Genomic DNA, 25,071 nt, shown 5'->3' with positions numbered 1-25,071 from the left:
TTACAGTTCATTATGAACAGATGCAAACTACATTCCAATTTGCTAACCTCCAAAAATACCACTACAGTTCAGTTTTTGAATAACGTTTGAACTAGTAAACATAGCTACTTACTTAAAGCGTGAACTTACTTTGGTAAAAGTAAATAACAAAGAAGCTTATTTTTCTTTTTGGTTGTTGAATCTACTTGGCCACTAAGCAACTAGAAATTAAAGACAAATAACATGGATAAGAAGCATGCATGTCCCAAGCATTTGGGCGATACGTTACTTGTTTTTAAGAAAGTGTTAAAAGAAGTTCTCTGTCCACTGTGACTCTTCAGAGGGTTTGGGGTGCCGTCATGGTCAGACAGATATCTTTTGCCAATTGACAATTAGTAGTCATCACTCATGACTGTTTGATTGCAGTGAGATTCAGATTAATGCCCACTAGTTAATTACCTACATTTTATTCAAAAGTGATAAAAAAAAGCAAATTCTGTAATACTTCCAGATTCCAGAGAAACATCATAATGAATGTGTAGCATTTAAAGCAGAACATGTGTAAACCTACCCTACACTCTCGTTATGTAGGCCTTACCCGCGAGCGTGTGTGTGTGTGTTGCACTGTTTGGGTTCACATTTGAATATGAGTCACATGAAAGAACACAAGAACAAGAAGTCAACTAAATATGTATCTAGATTATTCCTGTGTGTGTGTGTGTGTGTGTGTGTGTGTGTATGCTCGGTGTTATCTCACCCCCTCTGTATTGTCTCTCTCTTCAGGTTGTGTCATATCACGCGTTTGTATGTGGGCTTCTTCATTCTACTTCCTGTTTTAGTGTTACCCTGTCTCTTCTGCGCCGTGTGTGTGTGTGTTTTGTGTGTGTTTGTGTTTTGTGATGTGGCTTATCTTGTTCTTAATGTTTATTGCCCTTTTTCCTGTTCTGTCCACTTGTGTGACTTTCAGCCCTGGCTTGGGGCAAGTGTCCCACCAGGATTAAAGGTCAAGGTCAAAATGAGGTCAGAGTGAGGTTGTGTGAGTGGTGTCCTCAGGTGTGAAAAGAGATGGAAAAAGAGTGGATAGGAATTGATACCTCTAAGACTTCGCACACACAACCTCACTTTTTCAGTTTTGTGTGTCTGTGTGTGTGTGTCTGTGTGTGTGGTCGTGGGCAGGTGTGTGTGTCAGGTTTGTTGTGAATTAAGTAAGTGTGAGGTGTGGACACACACTGACGTGTGGCTGACTGATTGACAGACAGACACAGGGACATTTGGACAGACTCTCAGACAGACTGACAGGGAAGGTAAGAACGAGTCTCCTAAACCCGCAACGTCCTAATAAGCTCTAAAGCCCTATACACTAAGCCCTAACCTGCTGAGCTGCAGCATTGTAGTGGAGATAAACCAGATACGTAATGCTCTCTTATCTCACTGTAACATCCAGAGCAAATTTAAACATGTACATAAACATATGACTATAAACCCATTGACTATCATTATGAAGACCATCATTAAAGATATTAATGATGGACAATAATGATTAACCAAAATCTAACCCTACCCTTAACCTCACTAACCATTAAAAAACATTTAGTCTTTTTTTTCCCAATAAAAGCTACAATTTTGTTGTGTTGAAAAAATCCTCTCCTTTGTCGGGACCAGCTAAATGTCCCCACGAAGATAAGAGGAACTGACAACTTTGACTTGGCCCTCACAAGTAAAACTACTTACATCACCATAACTTATACCCACACACAAACACAAACAATCCTGCTTATAAAATACAATGTGTGTGTGTGTGTTTTTAAAACTTGTTTAGTTCCTTGTGGGGACATTTCGTTCAATACCTGCTTTGTGAGCACCTAAGATTTTTTATGTTCTTTGACTTGAAACATTTAATCGAAAAGTATATGAGCTACATCCTGAATACATCCAGGCTGCCGAGGGTACTGACTGTTTCATGCCATGTAGTTCAGAAGACACGAAAATGTTAGGACATCGTGTGTTTATTTGTACTTGTTTAACTCCTTGTTGAGGACCTTTTGATTAATACCTGCTTTGTGAGCACCTAACCTTTTTTTTTTATGTTTTCTGAACTACATGCCATGAAACAATCAGTACCCTGGGCACCTGGGACACGATGATTACATATCCAGGGTGTGGGTCACGTACAAATGATTTTTTTTTTATGACAAGACGCCATATAGATGCCATATAGTGGAAATGTGCAAGGAGGATGTCCCATGCTTGTACACTTCTTAGCTAATTAATTTCAAACTAAGTACTTTGCCTAGCCATTGGTTACCTCATTTCACTTTAGAAAAATGCTTTTCTGCAGCTGTTTTATTTCTTTGTTTTATCGTTTTTATGAATGATAGCAGCTACTCACCGTTGGGAAAGAGCTTTTAATTTTTTTGCTCACCTCGCATTGCCTGAACACATTTTGCCTCAGCTACCTAGCAAGTGCATTACAGTTATTTTCTCGCCTTGTGCAGATAGTACTGAACTTTTCATTCTGAGGTTTAAGTTTGAGATTTTAATTAATGGTTAAATTGGGTTACTTGAATTGTAGGAAGGTGCTGAAGATCCTTCTGTCTTTATTTTTGCAGTAGTTTATTGCCACCAATAATTGTAGAATACGTCTCTCTCTCACACACACACACACACACACACACACACCTTGCTCTGGATATTAGAGTGGTCTGCTCCTGTGTAAGTGCTAAATACATGCTCAACACACAAGTGTGGATGTGTGAGCACATGCGCTTGTGCTGGTTTGCCATTCGGATCCCAGCTTCTCTGCGATTGAATGTATGCAGCTGACTGCAGCAGTAACACCGTGTCCTAGTCTACACCAGGGCCTTTAGTTTGCCTCCGTCTACCGTGAGTCCCTCCTCCTCTTCCGTAAGGGAATTTTTTCTTTAATCTTCCTCATTCTTTTTCAGCTTGGTTTCTGGATGTTTATGCGTGATTTCTGTATTTACTTATACGTTAAGATATATAGAGCGTCATAAAATCACTTGTGGTTGTAACAGTCCTTTTCGTCTTCCACTCTCCCGCATGATCATCTAAATAGTTTCTGTACATTATTGCATTGTTACGCTAAAATGGTAACAATCTGAAAAATCACAATACTCATACGCAAAACGCAGACCTGACAACCTTGACACATTTTACACAGGCACTCTGGAGTTTAACATCGTAATATTTAATTATAATCTAACATTTAAAACATTCTCCAAAAGAACTAATTGTGCAATAGATCTGGAATAATTGACAGTTGCTTAGGAGTTTTAATTGTTGAGGTGTCGTAAAACACTTAAAGTAGCTAAGTAGTACTGCTTCAGACTATAAGAATATTGATAAAGTATTTTGCCTTATAGAAAATGCGGAAACATTTGTAAAATTGTTGTAGCCTTTATGGGAAACCTGCTACTTTACCACATTCATACTATTTAATAATTGCCATATTTCTTCCAAATGAAGTTATAATTTTGACCATCTTGGCTTTGCCACTTTTTTTTTTTTATTTAAAGTGATGTAACTGGGCACTCGGAAGATTAAATAACTTCCAGCTAATGAATTGTACCACTTTTAGTTGTGGTAAACATGTTCAACAAGAACCTAGCCGAATGCTACTCTTAGCTACTATTCAATACAATTCAAAATCCACAACCAGCATTTTCATTTATTAGGTGTCAAGATTAACAGGAAAGTTTCCATCCTTAAATTTTAACAAATACCATGAATGTGTCATAACTTAATCATAATAAATTGTCTTAATAATATAGAAAATCCAATTAGCGTTGTTGTGCCACAATAACAAGTACATCTACAAGTCATATACTGTATGTGCCAAAGTAGATATTGTTGAGGTGCATTATAGATCTTGAAGCGACTTATTGTCTGGAAAATATGGTAATTTTTATTTTTAAATATCAAAATTTTTGAGGAATTCATTTTTCAGTACTTTAATGGTTAGATATTGATATCAGTTCACACATTCCATTGTTCTTCCTTTTAAATGTTCATCTGCATGACCTTTGACCTCAGCATGACCTGTACTGTGTGCCTTCAAATATTAAAACCAGTCATTTACGGTATAACAGGTATCATAGCATTACTAGAGCTTGTAATACAGACAGTTTAGCCCTTCTTGAGGTTAGCCTGTTTAACTGTGGCTAGGCTAGCCCACATAGCCTAACTGAGTGTTTAAGTGGTTTAGAAGACTAAGAGTTTGTTCAAAAGAGCTCTCGTGTTGCAAGCTACACCTCTTTACTGTGCTAAACACACCACTGCTAGCAGTCTTGATTTGCGTTCTGGTCGAGCCCAGATCAATAGAATTTAATTGTGGGTAATACGAACCCTTTCCATATTTAACTGCCTGCAGATCAATACACTGACATGTTGCTGGAGCATTTGTAAGATCCCAATGTACATATGGCTTTCATAGAAGTGTACAGCCGTGACCTAATTATGAACGTGCTCATGAATATTTACATAATGTCTAACCAAATGTCTGTTTTTTTTAATTGTATATATTTGATATGCTAGGATAATTTAAAGATGAGTGATAAATATGAAATAAAATAAAATATGGTTAATATTAATGTTCTTTCGTAAGCCTAAATTAATTAAGATTGGTAATTAATTGGCTGAGACAATTTTTTAAAAGGCTAGTTTTCTGAACGTTTCTGAAAGTTCATACTGGCATGTGCCAGTGCACGATAAATTAGATTAGTTATATTGTAACTTAAGTGTTATTAATTAATTTAGTTGGTAGTTTAACCATTTTGTATAATGCTAGGTCTTGTTTTAGGTCGTTCAGTACAGTGATCGTTCATGGTTTAGCCTATATAAATTAATGCTGATTTGTAGTAATTGTTTTCTTTAAATCTAGTTTAAGGTTTAGCCTGTGTGTAGTAGCGCTGGATTTTGAGTTAACCTGTTTTCTACAGTGCTAGTAAATCCTTGAGGCTGTTTAATGCTAGGTAATTTGTCAATTCTAATTCAATGGATTAGCTTGTGTCTATTAATGTTAACTCTTCTACAATGCTAGATCGCGGTTTAGCCTGTATATATTACTGCTAGGTTTTGCTAACCCTTTCTCTATAATTTTATTAATACCGTTTAAAACTAGGTTATGGGTTAAAACATCGGTTTGTGGTTTAGATAGTGTACATTAATGTTATGGTTAATAGGTAAGCTTATTATTTAATAAAAACCTTTCTAATAAGAGGGCAATTTACAGAATGTAGATGAGCTGCACCATACCAACAAATTAGTGAATGCAATCATCTCTGTCAGTCTAAAGCTGATCTTAAAGGTCATATGTACACCTTATAAATATGTAGAACATTAGATATTGTTAAAAACTGGTTTTGATGTTTCTGCACTGCCCCCCCCTCCACCACCCACCCTTTTTTCCCTTCATGTTTTTCACTGTCCATTGCTCATTATTGCTCTCCACTGACTAATACTCATCTCATTCTCCATCCATCTCCAGGCCGCCAATGCAGTGCCAGTATTTCTTAGGTGTGACTTTGGGTAGGTATTTAATATGATCATACTGTACTTAACTGTTTATTGAATTCAATACAGCCCATTGGTAGGTATTTGTCATATAAACTGTTTTTATCTACTGAATTATATATGTGGGACAATAGTCAATAGTTGATTATTTTCCCACAACAGACGTGGTTTATTTTTTCCCAAATACACCATGGTGCTTCGCCAATGCAACATTTTTTTTCCACCACAGAATCAAGAAGTCGACAGTGCTTTTGTATAGTACTGTACATGTACATTTGTAAAAAAAAAAAAAAAAAAACATTTTTTTTTCTTTTTTTCTATATGGGTAGGTTGATATAAGGTAACCATGCCAATAATTTAAGATATATTTAATATAAAGGTGGTTCAAATACTGGCCTCACTCCCATTTTCTTAGAATATCTGAGATATCTAAGATTTTTACACTATATCACTCACACGGTCATTGTCTTTTTCTCTATTCACACTCCCGAACTTCCTCATTTGTTTAGTCTCACACTTTGCACTTTTGACTTCACTATGTGAAGTTTACCAAAAAAGAATATGTAAATATGAGGATATATTTCTGCTATAAATATGGAATTACTGCAAGTATTATGTATGTATGCATGAAAGCTCTTCTGAACTGAATGAAATTTAATATATTTCTGATTTCTTTTCGCAAACTTTATTACAAGTAAAGATTTTAAACACAGGACAATCATTATCATGTTAACTTAGATTTTAAGCACAATCACTTGAAATTAGGGGTGTAACTGTATGCATGTTTAAAATGTGGTATTGGGGATAAATACAGTCTTAGTAGCTTTTACTAGTGCTGGGTAATTTTTCTCCATTTTTGGAATTCTTCAAATTCGGTTAACTATTGGTTAAATATTAAGGAATATTTATAATATTTAAATATCACTTTCACAGCTGGAATATTTATTTGGTACAATACGGTACTCACTGTTATGAAAGATATCATTTAAAAAAATCCCTAAATAAGTTGCAAAGGTGAAAAATAAGCCCAGTACAGGTGACTAGAGTTTCTGTGAAATGTGGTGGCGGGTGCATTTGTATATGTCGTTAGTCAATAACTCATATGAATTCATCTTTGGTCCTGTGGTTGCTAATTAGTGTTGGTAATTATATGTGACCTTGTTTGTGTTTAGTAGTCCTTGATTTAGCATGTGTTCAAGTTTCTCCATATATATTTTAAAGCTTTTCACACCGTCTGCTTAAGCTGCAGTAGTGCAATGAGAGAGAGAAGGGGAAAATATAGAGCTAGAGAAAAAGACTGATGTTGGAGATTCCTCCCCAACACACACACATACATACACATGCACATTCAACAATGCACAGCAGAGGATGACATCACTGACTAAATTGTTTCTAGATCATTTGTGTAAAGTGTACATTTTTCTCTACATGGTTCCCATACTATTAGTTTCCTTTTACAGGCAGTGTGTGTACATGTAAACAAGTGTTTATTTGTGTGTGTCTGTGTGTGTTTTGCATGTGTCCTTATCATCTATTTTTAAGAGGGAACTCTTATCCTTTTCCTCAATGCTTTTCAGTTAACACGCACTTTTTCCAGTTAACACACACTCTTTCTAGCTAACGCACAACGGAGAAAAGAGAGTGATTGTGAAAAAAAGAGAAGGGGGAAAAGAATGAAAAGTGGGTAGAAAGAACCTGCTTGCACTTTTGCTTCAGTGTCTGGTCATTCAAGCCAAACCCGGGTGCGGTCATCAGCCTGACGTCAGATGTTAATAACTATTAATAGTGTACTGTGAGATTCAATGGGAATTGTTCTTATTCGCCAGTTTTGTCACGCTTATGATAACCTGGCGACGGTTTTATGACCACACAGTCAAGGGAAGTGTGATTTAAAGAGCTGTTGGAGGTGGCCAAGGTATCCACAAGTACATCACAAATGATCGAAGGCAAATTTTCTAGGAGAATTTTGGTTTTAAAGTGTGTCCCAAACCCTAGTCTAGGGGAGGTGTTTCTAAAAAGAAATTTGAGGAAAAAACTCAACAACTAAAAACTTTGTTCAAAAGTAAAGGAATAGTCATTAAATAAAGAATATGGCAGAACCGGAAAACAAACTATAGAGAGAATGAGTCTCTTTCCTGAATCGAGCCCAGGATTGATCCTGGATAAGTGTGAAAAGCACCCAAGGTGGTGGTAGTGTTCCGCAGCGCTGTTCGGATTTACAAAGTTTTCCGGATGTAAAAGTATCTGTGGCTGAAAGCTATCGTACCATTCGTTTGCTATTGGAAACTATAGAATGGAAACTGCGAGACAACAAAACAAATCTCAAAAATATCACTGATGCTTTAGAACACGAACTAGACATGACTTCGGGACATACTCTTAATAGTTAATGAAGATGCTCGACGCACTCGTGGGCTGCTGACATCACCGCAAAATGGTGGCCATGGTGTCCTTGACGGCCTTCAGCAGCAAAGTAAGGGCTCAGACGTGCTCTGAAACTAGACCTCGCGTGCCACTCTGTCTCCAGTTGATTGAAACACATGCTGTATATAACTTCCCCTGCGGGAGACATGATCTTTTCCCAGGAGGTGTTTCCTTCAGCTGATAGAGTTGCAGAAGTACTGTAGTCTATGAAGTATTGTGTGTTGTGGTGGATATTATGGGATGGAAATCTATGACGTAATTCATAACTCGCCTTTTCTTGTTTTGTCCTGTCTTGTCCTGTGTGTATGTATGTGCGTGTGTGTGTGTGTGTGTCTGTCTCTTCTTAATGTCTTCCCTTTATTTCAACATTTGTTTGAGTTCCTCTCATTTTATATATCTGCTTTATAAACTTTTCAACATTTTTTCGGTTTTGTTTTCTCACCCATTTCTCACTAACCCCATCCGAACTTACTCATGCATCCATTTATTCTGACCGGGAAAAAAACCCCCTAAAAACTTAATTTAACTACTAACTGACTAATCCAACCCTTAAAACCTTCTATAAACTTCGATCGAATGAAACAGCAGCCACAGGCTATGAGAAATCTCGTAGCTTGAACAACATTTCGGGAATGGCAGGGTCGTCGCTGCGTTTGACCCCGATCACCGGCGCGCCCTATGACCCCTACGAGGCCCCGGGACCCCTGCGCCGCTGCCGCTCACCAATCCCTTCCATATTGTAAAGTGAAAGAGCTACAAGGAAAGTGATAGAAACTCAGGACAGGGGAACAGGAAGAAGGAATGGAGGCCAAGTGGAACTCATTGGAAGCAATAACCACCAATAACAATTCTGAACGTAGAGAGCTCTTCCTCCATCCTTCCTCCGTCCACTCAGCTTCAGGTGCATGTGTATAAGTAGCGCTGAGAGAAGACACCCTGTGTTATATTTAGTGAGATCAGTGTGAAGGTTTGATTAAAACTAGCTAATAGGAATATTATCTGGGGGCCTAGTTTCACACTAGCAAGTGAAAAGTTGCTTGTGTTACTTGGCATCATTTGCAGACATGCAGTGAACGCTACTCTTGTGGCTATTGTGCAGTGTGTCCTCGAAAAATAGTAGTATTAAAAATGTATAGCCGATGATTATTTAAACATTAATGAACTTACAAAGTAATCAGGTTACATGCTAGGTTTCGTACTACAGGTTAGCAAAGCAAGATTTAACTTTCTTTGTAATTTATCTATACACATTAAGCAAGAGGTCACATATTACAGGATAAGATGAAAACAAAATTTAAAAAAATTTGAGGGTCAAACAGTAAATGGGAAGGTTGGATTTAGATCGTTAGCTACTGTAATTTTTGTAAAGTTGAGATTCCTAATTTTAAAAGATATTTGTCACAAGAAATTGTCACATACAGTACGTACATAGAAAATTATCACTTGTGGCTTTGTCGCTAGCTAGTGTGAACCTAGGGTTTTTGAACCATGTATGTGATTGTGAATTATTGAAGTAACTGTTATTCTCTTAGCTATTTATCATAGTGCGACTCAAGGAAGCTGAACGACGCTACCTTAGTTCCTGACATTTCACTAACTTCATATGTCATGGGACTAAATAATAATCACTAAACACATTAATGCAATGAATGCATCCATGAGTATGCACTAGTATAGGGTCTTTATACAAGCAGGTTTAGAAAAAAGTTGAATTTATTATATATGCGTTAAGTAAAAAGAAAAAAAACTATGAGTTGTTTCATTTAAATAATACGATCATTATCTTAACAAGAACGTAAAGTAATAATATCTACCATGTTTACTTTTATTTTGCTATGGTCTATATTGTTACATTCACATAGAATAAATTTAAAGTAGGATGTATTAGTAAAGAGATGCTGCTAGTGGAGCCAATTATTAATTCACATCATTATTTTTTATTTTATTCTTATCACATATTGATATTATTAATGATTTCTGTTCATTCATTTTATTTTATTTTTATTTCTGCGTTTGTACAATCTAAGAAAAATACCGCCCATAAATAATCAAACTGCAAAGTACAAAGCAATTCAGGCATGAAATCTCATTATATGTTTTAATATTTCCACTCCATTTATTTATTTATGCAATTAAAGAAGAAATCATTTTGATCTGGAAAAGTACAAGACCATTTCTAGTAGATAGATATGCAAAAAAAAAAAAAGTGCAATATACCATTCATGATGCTGGAAACGTCAATCATGCACATTTTTAATTTATATATGATTTTTTTTAATGATTGTGTGTATGAAAAAGATTTGGAGATTATTATATGACTACTGTAGTACTTTCCCGATTTGTTGGTCCTGTCCTTGTTAATGTCCTGTTGTTATTGTTGTTGTGGTTGTTTTTTTTATCAACTTCCAATGTATTTTAAAGATGATTGTTTTTATTGTTAAAAACATTCCTTTCTTCTCACTGTTTCATTTGTATATGATATATACACAAGTGTTAACTATCTGTGTATCGTTTTGTTGGATAAAAAAATATTCAGGTCTATTGGACCAAGTGCTTCCAGAATTTCAAAGGAGGGGAAAAAAATGACAACAAAGCCATTTCTAAAAAAAAAAAAATGCTTCCTTGGAATCAGAAAAAAGAAAGTAAAATTATATGTTGCAAATTGCAAATAATATATAGTTAGTTCAAATTGCAAATAATATATAGTTAGTTCATTGTATATTAGCAATAAATGTTGCTTAGTTTCTGAATGGAGACTCAGCTCATTGTTAGCATCCATAAAGGAGCCATTTTGTTTTAAACATGGCACCTGTTGTTGCAAAGCTGGGTCAAGAATTCTAACCACTAGGATGTAATGATCATTGCGTGTAATTTTAATTGTAGGAGTAAATCAGGGCATATGCCAAATGCTATGATTAAATAAAAGGGTTCTTATTAGAATTGACAGAGACAACTATTGAAGAACATGTTGTTTGGGGAAATTGGGGAAAATAGTTTTCTTTTAAACAGTGGAAACTTTTTAGCGTTGTAGACGTTTTCAAATTCAAAGTCTCTTTGACTGGGAACCAATCATGTTGTAATGTTTTGCTAAAATGTTCCAAAAAAAGTTCCAAATTAGGAAACATCTAAAGTTTTAGATTCAACGTCTTCTACTGGATTCAAGTTTTTCTTCTTTTTATTTATTTGGCCTAAACAGGTATTCAAGTATTTTTTTACTGCATTATTGAAAAGAAAGTTGCTAGAAAAGTTTATGCACATTGCGTTTTAGTAAATAATTTATGTTAACATTCCTTACGCAAGCATGGGAATCATATTTATAGTTGCTTTCAGTTCATGTTCTTAAACTGAAAAACATTACCAATGTTACAACAGATTTTTCTGGGAACAAATTCGGCAACTTTATTTTTTTTGGAGAGGGTGGGTGGTTTATATTCTACTAAGAACACTATGATGAGATCTAGCATTTGGAACAGAGATACTGTGACAGATTCAGGAAACACCCTTGTGTGTCTTATGGGTGATCTCAAGATGCTCCTGGTGCAATAGTGATCTCTTTCAGAGCTGCTCATGCTCCATTTAAATAGGAGTTTTTAAGTAGTCTAGCCCATAAGTGCTCCAGAGGCATTTTTATTCACTAACAAAATCCATTACTTATTAAACAATAATATGATTAGCCAGGGAGGAGATGTACGCCCTAATCAATAACAACCACCATTTCTCCATTTATCATCCAGTCAGTGTCCACTTGTATATCTATATATATTGTCCTGTTGTTGTAGTATGTGGTTGTACAAATGTTGGGTTATTTTTTTTAAAGTGTAGAGAATTTGAAATCTCAACTCTTTGTGTAGTGTGTGTTCCATTTTGTTGTAACTGATACAACACGATCAGGACACTTTCAGACAAATCAAACATATTTGTTTTGAAAATGTAAGCTCCCTCTATGAGGCTACTTTTAAGCTGCTGTGTGTTATTTGAAAAAAAGACGACGACAACAACAACATAAACCACTAGCTAGATTTAACTAGCTTCCTCTGCCAACTTTGCTGTACATAACTGTATCTACACAATATATGTGAAAACCCATTAAAATGATCTATAATGTATTCGTCTTCCTGTATGTTGGTTGTTCTCTTATCCAAATGTCTGAATCGTTTGTGTTGTGTAGAGTTTTGTTTATGTTTTTGTTGTGTATTTTTGTGTTAAATTGGTGTATTGTTTTGCACAAAATACATTAAATCGATGCTGCACCTACACATCATACACGACTGTGCCAAAGTCTTGAGCCACCCCTTATTTCTTCATATTTTGCTTCCAAAGAGTCAGAACTTTCTTGCATGTTTAATGTCTTGAGAAATAGCTCTCCAGACGTCCTGACAGTCTTTTTTTAGCTCTCAAGTTTGTTGAGCCACACAGTGACCTATGAATCATTTAAGTGTTAAAACATCTTACTTAAGGCATGAACTAGTGAGAAACAGGTGCAGATGATCAGGAAGGTGATTAGTATACTGGTGATGGTGAAGGCTGAGTGGTTGGAGCAGACGAGAGGGGAAATGTGTATTGCTGCTGAGGTTGTTAGATAAACTTCCTAATTTTTAACTTGTATTGAAAACATTTTGTTTCCATGTCTTTAATCTACATCATTTCATTTAATATGAAAAAAAGAGGGGTGGCTCAAGATTTTGCACAGTACTTTATGTACACTCACTAGTCATACAAACATACAAATATGTAAATCAACTTTACTTAAACCTTATATATTTTAAGATACATTTCTTGAGATGTAATACATTGACCTAGGTAATGCAGGTAAAGTTTACATAGAATTCACAGAGCTGATAGATGTTGATTTTCATCTGTAAACGAAAAAAAAATGTAAAGACAAACTAATCACAAATGATGAAAATGTCAGCACATTTTTGTTAAAGTTGTTCGACTTCAGAACCACCAGCATTCCCGATTATTCTTTAGTTCTCATGGCCTCTTTCAGTTTGTGTTTACAAATCATAAAGTGAATCCAATAATACATGAATGATATAAATTACAGTTAATAGTGAATTATCTGTTAACAGAACTTTCGCATGCTTAACTTTAACCACCATCGACAGGTAAAGCCACCCCAGCTTTCTACTGTTGTCCGTTTTAACTAATAAGTTTCCTTTTATGAGTGTTTTTTAATTGTTTAATGACAGTATTGAATGTATCTGGGGTGGATTATTCCATTCTTGCCATTTAAAAACTACTTGATAAATATCTAAAAAGTATTTTTTCTGTGATTTTTCACACTACAACATGGCATGAAATTCTAGGTACAACAACGTCATCAGTGATAATATAAGTCTGTAAGTTGAAATACTGAGCTTTTTTTTTTTTTTTTTTTTTTAACAGGACTGGAGTTTTACACCCCTTTAAAGATACATTACAAACCAGTGTGAAGTGCATGTGTTTTATGTATAATGTTGGCTCAATATGTTTGTGTTTTTATTTCAAATCCTTTTTTCTTTTTTTCTTTTTTTACAACCAATACCTATAACTTTCAAATTGTTTATTTAAACTCAACTTTTTTAATTTAAGGTTAAAACAAATTTCTAACCAATGTCTTGTTTTTGCTTTTGTCCACAGTGTTAAGTTTCTAGCATTCATCGATTCTTTAAAGAAGACACAGTTAGGGGTTGTTTTCTGAGTTTTGTGGATGAAGGCGCATCATCCAGATGCGACACCTGAGGAATGTTGGTTTGACAAGAAGAATTGCCCGGAAAGACAAGGAAAAATAAGCTTCTGAGGCTGGATCTTCACACAGTAACCAAAGCAACCTCTCGGAATTCTGGACCCATTCCTCGTTCTACCGAAAGTCTTCTTAATACAGCGAGACACTGGGCATTGAAAAAAGTGACACGTAACAAAACAAAAAATTCTAAACAAAAAAAAAAAACATTCCATAATGCTTTGTGTCTGCCGTATAAGATCAAAACACCAGAAGCTCCAACCGCCATGTCACAGAGCCCTGAGTGTGCATTATTCTACAATTGAGAATGATGGACCAAGCTAGATTATTCATGTAGCATCTCTGCTAACCCTTTGTAGCATTTGTTGGTGGAGAATCCTCTCCAACAATTTTTAGAGACTTTGATATTCATTAACCGTTTGCACACACTGACTAATAATGACTTAGTCACGCACAAACCTTTATCATTTTAGCATTCCAGAGGAAAGTGTCGTCGGCATATTGTCCTGTGTAGTCGTATATATACATATATATATACATATATATATAAATTTAAATATATTTTTTTTAAGTTACGTGCTTATTTCAAGTGGAACTTTTTATAAAAACCTACCCGTACCTTGTACATGTATCCATACCTGTTTTCAGTGTTAGGAATCGGACTTGTTTTATGATATGAGTTGCTATTCTGACATGAGTCTTCCATTTTTTTCCATCAGTTCAGAAAAGGCAACTTATAATCATTTAGTCCACCAAACCAAAGCCCTCCTCCACGACCAAATAAAGTCCAAGATTGGTTCTATAGTTAAAGTCTGTATTGCCAACCGACAAGATTCCCCTTTTGACTATGATCACTGGTTATCAGGTGTAGCAGGACAGCTAAGGCCCTTAAAACCCTGCCAAGCTTATTAGGTCTTTCTTTATTAAGACCCATTTGTGATTCCCTTACTTGACTGTCTTTGCTTAGGACTATTCCTTAATTCAAGAAAAAAGAAAGTGTAGTAGTAGAGCTAAAGCTGCCATAGTGAATTTATGTGCACATTGTCAACACTTGACTGACACACTGCCACATCATCGACGACTGCTAGGACCAATTACGTGTGCATGCTATCCTTTTACTTGTTTAGATATTATTAAATTGTTTGGAGGTCTTAAGGTGGTATTCCGAAGCTCCTATTCTCCCTTTCACTCTGTCTATTATGTCCTGCATCAAGGAAATTCATCTTCAAGGAGGTTGAGACTTTGTTTAAAAAAAATAAAATACAAAGGGAGGACTAATGTACAAAGTAGAACAAATATATATTTTGATAAGGGGTGGGAGAAATAAGTAAAGAGCAGTTGTGCACAAGAATCATCCAGAAACAATGAAACTGCACCTGGGATTTGGAAAAAAAAAAAAAAAGGATGAAAGAATCCTTTGACACCACAACTGCTTACCTGATTTACAGCAGGATTGAAGAGACTAACAAAAAAAAAAAAAAAGAAATTCATTAATTGAATAAGAAATAAAGAGCTTCTGAAATGAAGGAAGCAAGAAGACTGGACAATGCAAGAGTGGAGATCAACAAGAGAAAATGCAAGGACTAATCTTAAAACAAGGATTAAAAATAAGAAGAGAGAAAAACGCTTTTTTTTTTTTTTTAATTTGTTTACCAGCATGAGTTCTTTGCATGAGTATTTTCTGCAAGCCCTTAGTTGAAGTGGGGGGGGGGGGGGCTAGGAATACAAAATAAAAAAAAAATTCTAATAATTATTACAATTTAAAAAATATCAAATAAAAAATAATATGCAATGAATTTAAAAAAGAAAATTATATTAAAAAGAGCTATATTTTGTTTTGAAATAGTAAGAAAAATGTGAATAAATATCGACCTATATGTATAACTGCAAGATAAACTTTTATTAGTCTGAAGGAGAGAGAAAAAAAAAACAAATTTAGAATTAACACAGAATTCTCCTTTGCTGCTCATTGCCCTGCTTATTCTAACTTGTCTGTTTTCCACGTTAATGTCACTCGCTCACAGATGCACATTTTGCAGGCATGAGTGTGTGATCTGTTGTACAGTACGATTACAGTACTGAGAGTTTTTTTTTAAGCTTCTTCTGTAGCCAAAGTGGTGCTGATTCTCAAACCTTCTTTTAATCCAGCCACTGTTTTTTTCCCAGCTTGCTTTAAGGCAAATATTAAGCATCTCATTCTCAGTCTGAGTCGAGTCAATGTGGCAATAATACCAACGACAATAATAGTAAGAATACTGTGGAGGTTGTAGCTGGACAGAAAAAAAACAAGTATGTTATGGGAGATTTTTTTTTTTATAGACAAGAGTTTGTCTAGTCTCAGGTGAAAAAAAAAAAGGAAGTTGGGTGCCTGTCTTGGTTGTATTTCAGTGTATCTGTCTGTCTGTTGTTTATTTTATTTTATTGTCAGTCTCTCTCTCTCTCTCTCTCTCTCTTTCTGCCCGAGTATGATTGAATTAAAATCATGAAGGTTTTTAGGGAAAACTTAAGCAGCAATACTGAAATCGCACAAGAGAGTCAAGCTAAAGTCGTAATTTCTTCTTTACATCCTCTCATCAAAAATTCTTCCAGGATCTTTAGAGGTCTTCCGATGCTGTCCTGCTTTGAGCCAAGTGCGATGAATAACAGAAAGTCAGTGACCCGAATCATAACTGTGTCTGCTTACAGCCAAAATTGGCAAAAAATAACAACATGAAATGTCATAGTAAAACTGGTATATAATTCTTTTTTTAAAGATTGAATACAGTAAGGCTGAGGGATGAGTGTGGAGGTCTGGGAAAACCCATCGGATGTCACTGCAGCCAAGTTCAAACGACCAAAAATTGCATATCGTTTTGGGTCTTTTTTAAGCACCTTTAGAAAACCATGTACACATGTACAACTTGAACATAAAACATTGATTGTTAATCTTACATTCATGCTAGCTAGTGTGGCTTTTACATTAATTTCTGGTTGCACCACGTCAATGTAAACTCATTTCAAGTAAAAACTAAATTGTGAGGGGGAACTGAAAGAAACAGTCCACACCCTAGTAGACTATTTCGAGACGTCAGTTAAATTTGTCTATTTATACCTCATTAAAGAGTTGAAAAACTTTTAAAACTATTTAAGCAGAAAATTAATTGTCTTTTTGTTAATGAAAGTTATTTGTATTAGTTTGTTTGTTAGTTCAATTAATAATTAATAATTAATTAGCATTAATTTTAGCTCCAAGAAGTTTTTTTACAGATTGTTTAAACAATGATAAAAAATTGTTTAATTAAAATAGTTTGACATGATACATTTCTAACAAATAAATGGATTTAAATATTTTTTACATTTTTAAATAAAAAGATTTTTTAGATAAAAATTTGTCACAAATGTTTCCCAAAAAATGCATATAGTCACATGATCAGGGCTCATTATAATATTTGGGTAGAAAAACGGATGACAGGGTTGAAAAGAAAGAGATGCAAACAAACAAAAATAGATTTTTAAAAGCAGAGAATTTTTTTTTTTTTTTTTTTGGCAAAACTACCTGTTTTGGGCAGATTTCTCGAATCATGCACATTTCTAAGCAAACAAATTTAAACATTTATGTCTGTATTTATTTTTATACCTTTATAGTCCCTAAAAATATTTTGATCATGTTTGATTTTCAAAATGTAATATTATTATTATTTTTAAAAAGGAACAAAGTAAAGATGATTTCATGCACAGTAAACAGCATGTTTAATTCAATCTCTTTTTACTTTTAGGTATTTTTAAAACTTTTTTTACTGGTTGCGGTGACATACAAACGACAAGAAAACTTTTCGTAGTTCAGTTTACGAAAAAGTTCACGAAAATCTGATAATATCCTAACCTCAACAGGGTTTTCCTGGTCCACGCACACACAAAAATAATGTTTCGACTGGAATTAACGCTCTCTCTTGAATTTTGACCAAGAAGTTGGTGAATCAATGTTTCTGTTAACGTTATTATCTGTAATACGATTGTATATTCTGGTTATAGGATGTAGCCTAATTCACGTTTCTGTATTCTCTGAAACGGTGCATCATGGACTGGGCAGATTTGCCTGTAGCTTAAAACTCACACGGTGCGAGCGTGATTTGGAATCAGGCCCGGATCACGTGTGTGAGTCAAATCAATAGAAAAAAACGGTTTAGCAAAAAAGTAGCTCAAATGAACTGTTTAAAAAGAAATGTTGCCTGAGTTTGTTTTTCTTTTTCAATTTTTTTTTTTTTAAGATGTTTGACCTTAAACTGTAGCAGAGCGGTCTCTTTCATTCCCGGTAGCAACAATTACATTTTTGTGTGTATTTGCGTCCCTGTGTGTATGTGTGTGAATGTGCGTAGCTGTAAATTACACGAGAGTGGACCGAATGTATTACATTTATTTTTACATTCCTTAGCTGTGTTCTTAAAATTAGCACAACATGCTGCTGCTGAACAAAGTGATTAAAGAAAAAGAACGAGGTATGGAGAGAGAGAGACAGAAAGGCAGAGAGACAGACGGATGGAGAGGAAAGATAAAAAGCACAAAAGAGGTATTAACGGAGAATGTGGCGAATGTTCAAGAACACTGTGTGTTTTAGACTGCCAGGTTTTAAGATGCTGCTATGAAAGAAAATGTATATGTTTATTTACTGTATATATGCGTGTTAATTTATAGTACCAGTCAGAAGAATGGACGGGACACGCCCACGATTGCTTAGACACAAAAAAGAAAAAGGTTTAATAAAGAAATTAGATATTTTCGAATTTGAAATCCTAAAAACAGAATTTATGATGTTTGTGCTATTTCTGGGTGAAGTTAGCTCCGCCCTCTGCTGAAAAAGAGATTACGTGAGTCGATTATTAAAAAAGGGGAGGGGTTTAACAGTATTTTAATTTGTAATTTAATTGTAAGTATTTAAAAGCGCAGTGCCGCTATAGAACTTACAAACAACATTTGTGGTGTTGTTTTACCAATTTGTCCAGACTTCTGCTTGGTACTTTTTATGCATAAAATGTTTTATTTTTATGCTTTTTTTTTAAACCTCCCATTAGAAAACCTTTAAAATCATCCATATGTGTTTTTTGTATGATATGTGATCAAAATTCACTGATTCATATTTTCTATAAAAAAATCAGAATATTGTCTAATTCTGCTGGTTTTTTTGGGGGGGTTGTTAATTTCCCCTCACAGAATGTGTTTAATTGTGATGCATTTCAAAAAAGCACACACACACACACACACACACACACACGCTAGCAAGCGTGATGCATACCATGGTGTGAATGCGTTCATTTCTGTTTGCGTTAAGATGGATGAGATGGTTTTGTCACAGATGCAAACGCACATACACACAAACACACACTTGCGTACACATGTTTTCTGTTTATTTATTTATTTATTTATTTTATGGGGTTTGGAAATAATCAATCTACCTGTTTCTTTTTTTGTCTATCATGTTCCTTTCCGTGCCTGCGATTATATCAGCTGAATCAATCATGATTTTCTGTGTGTACTGATGTGTTTAATTTGATGTACTTGAATTACGGATATGCAATCTTCGCCACACTGACCACTGCCAGCCCAATCGACATGATCAGTAATTAAGATGATTAAAGTAATTAGTAACCATGTTGTGCTTTTCTTGACGTGTCCAAGTATGTGAATGCATGAGTATTGGCTTTAAACACCACGTTTATATATGGGTTTTTGTAAGGTTTCTGTGGGAAATCATTCCTAATCTGTAAAATGTTAGCTTGTTAGTATGCCTTTATGCTTATCGCTAGCTCCCTCCTTTATCTAAGGCAAATCTATTACAGAAATGCTTGGTTAATTAAATAGGTTTTTAGCCTGGACTTTTTAGCGCCCCAAACATTAATTGGAAGTCTATTCCATAACTTTGGGGCTCTGTAATAAAAAGCTCTGCCCCCTGCTGTCGTTTTAATAATACGCGGTACTGACAAACAGCCTGCATCCTTTGATCGAAGTAGGCGTGGCGGATTGTAAGACACTAGCAGTTCACTCAGATACTGCGGTGCGCAACCATTTTATGCTTCATACGTCAAAAGTAGTATTTAAAAAACTATGCGAAATTTCATCACAGGGAGCCAATGCAGTGAAGATAAGATAGGGGTGATGTTCTCATATCTTCTGGTGAGGACTCTCGCTGCTGCGTTCTGGACTAACTGAAGCTTGTTTATGCACCTAGTTAAAAAGCCAGACAGTAGGGCGTTACAATAGTCCAACTTAGAGGTGATAAAAGCATGAACTAGTTTTTCTGCATCGTTTAGTGAAAATATATTCCTTATCTTTGCAATATTTCTGAGATGAAAGAATGCTCTTCTGGTAATATTATCTACATGAGCTTCAAATGAAAGGCTGGAATCTATAATCACACCAAGGTCTTTCACTGTTGCATTTAATGGAACAGAAAGGCCATTTAAAGGTACAGTGTGATCAAAAAGCTGGCTTCTAGCTGCATGTGGTCCTATGACTAGAACTCCTGTCTTATCAGGATTAAGCAGAAGGAAGTTAATTAACATCCAGTCTTTTATGTCCTGCATACATTGCTAAACTTTATTAAGCTGTTTTTTCTCATCTGGTTTTGATGAAATGTATAACTGTGTGTCATCAGCATAACAATGAAAACTAATACCATGGTTACAAATTATGTTGCACAGAGGAAGCATATAAAGAGTGGGCCTAAAACTGAACCCTGTGGAACACCAAACTCCACTTGAGAACATGCAGAATAGTCACTGTTTAAATCTACAAACTGATAACGATCAGTCAAATAGAATCTGAGCCAGGAGAGGGCCGTTCCAATAATTCCTACTACATTTCCTAATTTCTGAAGGAGAATACTATGATTAATGGTGTTAAAAGCTGCCAGTCGTTCTAAAGAACATTTATGAGGTCAGGCACTGATATTGGCTCGCAATCGCCTTTCTGGTTCATCCCAAATGTGCTTGATAGGGTTGAAGTTAGGGCTCTGCGTTAGGGCCAGTCACGTTCTTACACACCATCAAACTCATCAAACCATGTCTTTATAGTCCTTGCTTTTTGCTGCAATAGTAAGGGCCTTGACCAAACTTTTGCCACAAAGTTGGAAGCATAGCATTGTGCAAGATGTCTTGGTAGGCTGAAGGGAAGTATTAAGATCGCCCTTTACTGGGGATAAGGGGCCTGATTGAAACACTTGAATTCAATAATTATCAGATTTGGCCGAATACTGTCTACATAGTGTAATTTAAAAAGATGCATAATTAATTGTGAAAACATGAAAGGTAATGCATTAGATAATGTGATTTTGCAAAAAAAAATTAAAATAAAGACTTTAGAATTGACCACCGAATGTTCATACAAAACTCTGGATTTTCTTCTCCATATTTAAACGCCCTCTGCTGGTCAAACATTTTAACAGCCCACATTTATTAAACTCAAAAGGAGCAAGAAGTTTGTTATATGTAATGTTTATACATAAAAAAAAAAATATTAAAATGCAGAATTTATGCATTTGGTCTAAATTGTTTTTAACTAATTATATTTTTTTAAACAGTAATATTATTTTACTATATTTCAGTTTTAAATCAGTAGCCAATATGAAAAATGCATTTTTACAAGATTAACAACAGGTTTTCCCATATTCTGGAGATTCATACATGATATTAGAATAAGATAATCAGAATTCATGAAGGGAGCCTCAATTGTCAAAAAGCAACATCATCATAATAACGATAAACAGTGTACTGCGCAAAAAACATTGAGTCTTGGTTTGAACTGAAAACCCCTTGTAAATAATAGGGGATGTTCAAGTCAAATCAGGACTAAATGTTCCTTTTATTTACTATTGTTTATAATTTTTATACTATTGTGTATAAGTGTTCTGTTCTTTTTCCCGCAGTTAGATTTTTTTCCTGTGTTAATTCTTGTGGTCGATAATGCGTCCCTGTTTAATTCAATTACATTTTATTTATATAGTGTAATAAGGATCCTCGCAGGGTTGGCCTTTGTATACTGAAGCTGTTACAATCTCTAGATGCCTCGGGATGGGTAGAAAAGTACAGAACAGATGGAGAGAATTAGTGTAGTTGCCATTCAGGATAGATGTACTGAAGTATGAAGTTATGGGATGAGTTACGCGTATGCCAGAAAGAGATGCGTCTTGAGTCTACTTTTAAACTGGGAAACTGTGTCTGAGCCTCGAACACTGTCTGGAAGGCTATTCCAAAATTTTGGAGCTAAATATGAAAAAGCCCTACCCCCTTTTGTAGATTTTGAAATTCTGGGAATTACAAGAAGTCCAGAGTTTTGTGATCTTAAGAAGCGTGGTGGATTGTAACGTATCAGAAGACTGGTTAGGTATGTGGGAGCTAAACCATTTAAAGCCTTGTATGTAAGTAATACTATTTTGTAATTAATTCTAAATTGAACAGGTAGCCAGTGCAGGGATGATAATATAGGTGTTATATGATGATATTTTCTGGATCTAGTGAGAACCCTGTAATTTTGAACTAACTGTAGCTTGTTTATCGAGGATGCACGACAAGCACCTAGTAATGCATTACAATAGTCCAGTCCACACTCAGTTAATCTAGACAACTTAGGTATTTCGTCTGGTTTTGTTGAAATATATAATTGGGTATCATCAGCATAACAATGGAAACTAATCCCATGTCTTCTAATGATGTTACTCAAGGGAAGCATGTATATTGAGAACAGCAGAGGTCCTAAAACTGACCCTTGTGGGACCCCATATTTCACTGGCATTACACCAGACGGTTCTTCATTCAGATCTACAAAATGGTGTCGATCAGACAGGTATGATCTAAACCATTTTAATGCCTGTCCCTAAATACCTATGTGATTTTGTAGGAGATCTATGAGAATATATCTCTTTAGTGTCGAATGCAGCACTAAGATCAAATAAGACTAGTATTGAGATGCAGCCTTGGTCTGAAGCTAAAAACAATTCGTTTGCAATCTTATCTAGTGCAGTTTCTGTACTATGATGGGGCCTGAAACCTGACTGAAATTCTTCAAGGATGTTGTTTTCCTGCAAAAATTTCCTGCATATTTGAGCTGATACTACTTTTCCTAATATTTTTGATATGAACGGAAGGTTTGAAATCGGTCTGTAATTTGTTATTTCATTCGGGTCCAAATTGGATTTTTTTACGAAGCGGCTTAATAACTGCCAACTTGAAAGGTTTAGGGACGTGACCTAGACATAATGAAGAATTAATAATGTTTAGAAGTGGCTCTCCAACCATAAGCATCACTTCTTTTAAAAATCTGGTTGGGATTGGGTCTAACAGGCACGTTGTTGATTTAGCCGAAGTGTAAAGTTTATACAGCTCTTCCTGTCCTATACCTGTAAAGCACTGAAAAACTAAATGTGAAACTTTAGGCTGAACTGGATCATGAGATGCTTTTAGGGGTTGAACCTTCGTTATTTTCTTCCTGATACTATCCGTTTTTTCATTAAAGAAGTCCATAAAGTCCTCACTTCTAAACTATGATAGAGTACTCTCTGCGGGCATCTTAGGATTTGTTAGGCGAGCCACTGTACTAAATAAGAACTTGGGATTGTTTTGGTTTCTTGCTATCAGTTGGCTAAGATGCTCGGTCCTAGCAGTTTTTAGAGCCTGTCTATAGCTGCAAATACTGTCTTTATACACAATTCGAAAAACTTCTAATTTAGTTTTTCTCCATTTTCCCTTAAGGTTACGGGTTGCTCCCTTTAGGGCGAGAGCATGACTGTTGTACCATGGTGCAAGTGTTTTATTTCTGACTTTTTTTAATCTGATGGGAGCAACAGTGTCTAATGTACTGGTAAAAATAGTGCCCATGCTGCTAGTCACTTCATCTAGATCGCCTGCATTTAGGCGTCTAATAAGAAATTGGGACAGATCCGGCAAACAGTAAACAGTAAAATGTTTAAAAGTTATTTAAAAGGAATCAGAATCAAGAATGTAATATATGATGATTTATTCAGTTCAGATTAATGAAAGGTAACGAATAACCAAAGCAGATAATCCCTGTAGGAAACTTTACATCCATGCACACTCTACATTATCATGGGACAAGTTGTTATTCTAACAAAATGATGAACATTTTAGTTGATGTGCAAAACAAACCGCCTGGATGACAGATGGAAATAAATTAAAAAAAAAAAAAAAGAAAAAAAGAACAGCGTCTTTTTGGTCCAGATCCCCCTCAATGCTCGAGGCCTCGCATGGCAGCGATGCTGGACGAGAGTCTGCGCGGGAGAGGTTTAGCCGTCTGTCTGAACTCTTCGGGTTTGGCGCGGAGAAGCGCCGTGATGTTCTGGAGATTTCTGGATGTTTGGAGGCCCAAAGCGTCCATAACGTTGCTTAGGTAGTCTTGGAACAGAAATTACATCATGCATTAAACCACAAAGAAAACAACAACAAAAAAGCTAAATGATGCGGTGATCATTCTCGCACAGGTGTGTATACACTCGTGTGATCTTCGAGGATGGTGTGATAAAGACATATAGAATGGAATACCGATATCTGTAGCCAGCTGTTTGGTAGCGTGAGGACTGAGCTCAGGGATTTGCAGAATCACATCGCAGTAGGTCTGCATGGTTGCCCGGGCGATGGACCCCAGCCAATAATCAGCCGTGTTCTCCAGCTCCGGAACATCATCGCCTACAGGAAGAGCATGCCATTATCGCACGGAGACGTGTGTGGGGACACTTTAGTTCGCTGGATAGGTCAGTGTGTGTGTGTGTGTGTGTGTGTGTGTGTGTACCTTGCTCTGGGGGATATGGCAGTTTTCCTGTGTGTAAGGCCAGTTCCAGCGCTGGATCCTCCTGAGTCACAAACGGCTCCAGATGCAGTGGCAGAGACATGATGTACTGCCCAATCTATACACACACACACACACACACACACACACACACACACACACACACAGAATAACCTTAACAACAGTATGTGACAAAGGGTGTAATGTGTATGTTTATATACATGTGTGTGTGCATTACATTAGTAATGTACTCCTGTGGAGAGAGGCTGAAGGTCGGTAGATCTTCAGTGAGGGTTTCACCCAGAGTAGCTGTACCTCGAACCTACACACACACACACACACACACACACATATACAGCCAGACATTTTTTCATTGCTTTCCTTAAACAGTTCTTACACACACACACACACACACTTCTACACACCTCCAGTTTGGTGAGCAGGCAGAGCTGCCGTTTGATCTGCAGGAAGACCGAGTCGAAGGCGAGCTGATTGGCCTGCTGGTTCAGGCGGGTCATGGCGGCGCGGGTGTCTGCGAGGAGGCTCGAGTTCCCCGTGCCTTTCTCCTACAGCACACACAAACACACATACACCTAAAAAATATATATATAGACAATCCGTGTTTTTTTTTGTTTTTTTGA

At 35.9% G+C, this 25,071-nt stretch overlaps 2 protein-coding genes across 5 annotated transcripts in view; one reads left to right on the top strand and one right to left on the bottom strand.

Moving 5' to 3' along the window:
• Positions 1 to 15,325, top strand: part of kcnc3b (potassium voltage-gated channel, Shaw-related subfamily, member 3b) — a 61,092-nt gene extending 45,767 nt beyond the window's left edge. Inside the window, exons 5-6 of one of the 4 annotated variants that reach the window (XM_053495279.1) lie at positions 5,486 to 5,526; positions 13,558 to 15,325. In XM_053495279.1, coding sequence (XP_053351254.1) covers positions 5,486 to 5,514 — 29 coding nt within the window. In that variant the 3' untranslated portion in view covers positions 5,515 to 5,526; positions 13,558 to 15,325. Of the gene's footprint in view, positions 1 to 5,485; positions 5,527 to 8,520; positions 10,523 to 13,557 lie in introns of those variants that run through there. The other 3 variants (XM_053495280.1, XM_053495281.1, XM_053495278.1) reach the window with 3 other exon arrangements.
• An 8,302-nt stretch (positions 15,326 to 23,627) lies between these two features.
• cog7 (component of oligomeric golgi complex 7) overlaps positions 23,628 to 25,071 on the bottom strand; it is a 36,743-nt gene continuing 35,299 nt past the window's right edge. Inside the window, exons 14-18 of the mRNA XM_053493564.1 lie at positions 24,856 to 24,996; positions 24,669 to 24,752; positions 24,434 to 24,548; positions 24,187 to 24,330; positions 23,628 to 24,039 (exon numbers count right to left, since the gene is read on the bottom strand). Coding sequence (XP_053349539.1) covers positions 23,873 to 24,039; positions 24,187 to 24,330; positions 24,434 to 24,548; positions 24,669 to 24,752; positions 24,856 to 24,996 — 651 coding nt within the window. The 3' untranslated portion in view covers positions 23,628 to 23,872. The remainder of the gene's footprint in view (positions 24,040 to 24,186; positions 24,331 to 24,433; positions 24,549 to 24,668; positions 24,753 to 24,855; positions 24,997 to 25,071) is intronic.

The sequence above is a fragment of the Clarias gariepinus genome, chromosome 4 (genome assembly GCF_024256425.1).
Source record: "Clarias gariepinus isolate MV-2021 ecotype Netherlands chromosome 4, CGAR_prim_01v2, whole genome shotgun sequence".
Taxonomy (NCBI): Eukaryota; Metazoa; Chordata; class Actinopteri; order Siluriformes; family Clariidae; genus Clarias; species Clarias gariepinus.
The sequence above is the reverse complement of the archived record's forward strand: the minus strand, read 5'-3'. Positions and strand labels throughout refer to the sequence as shown.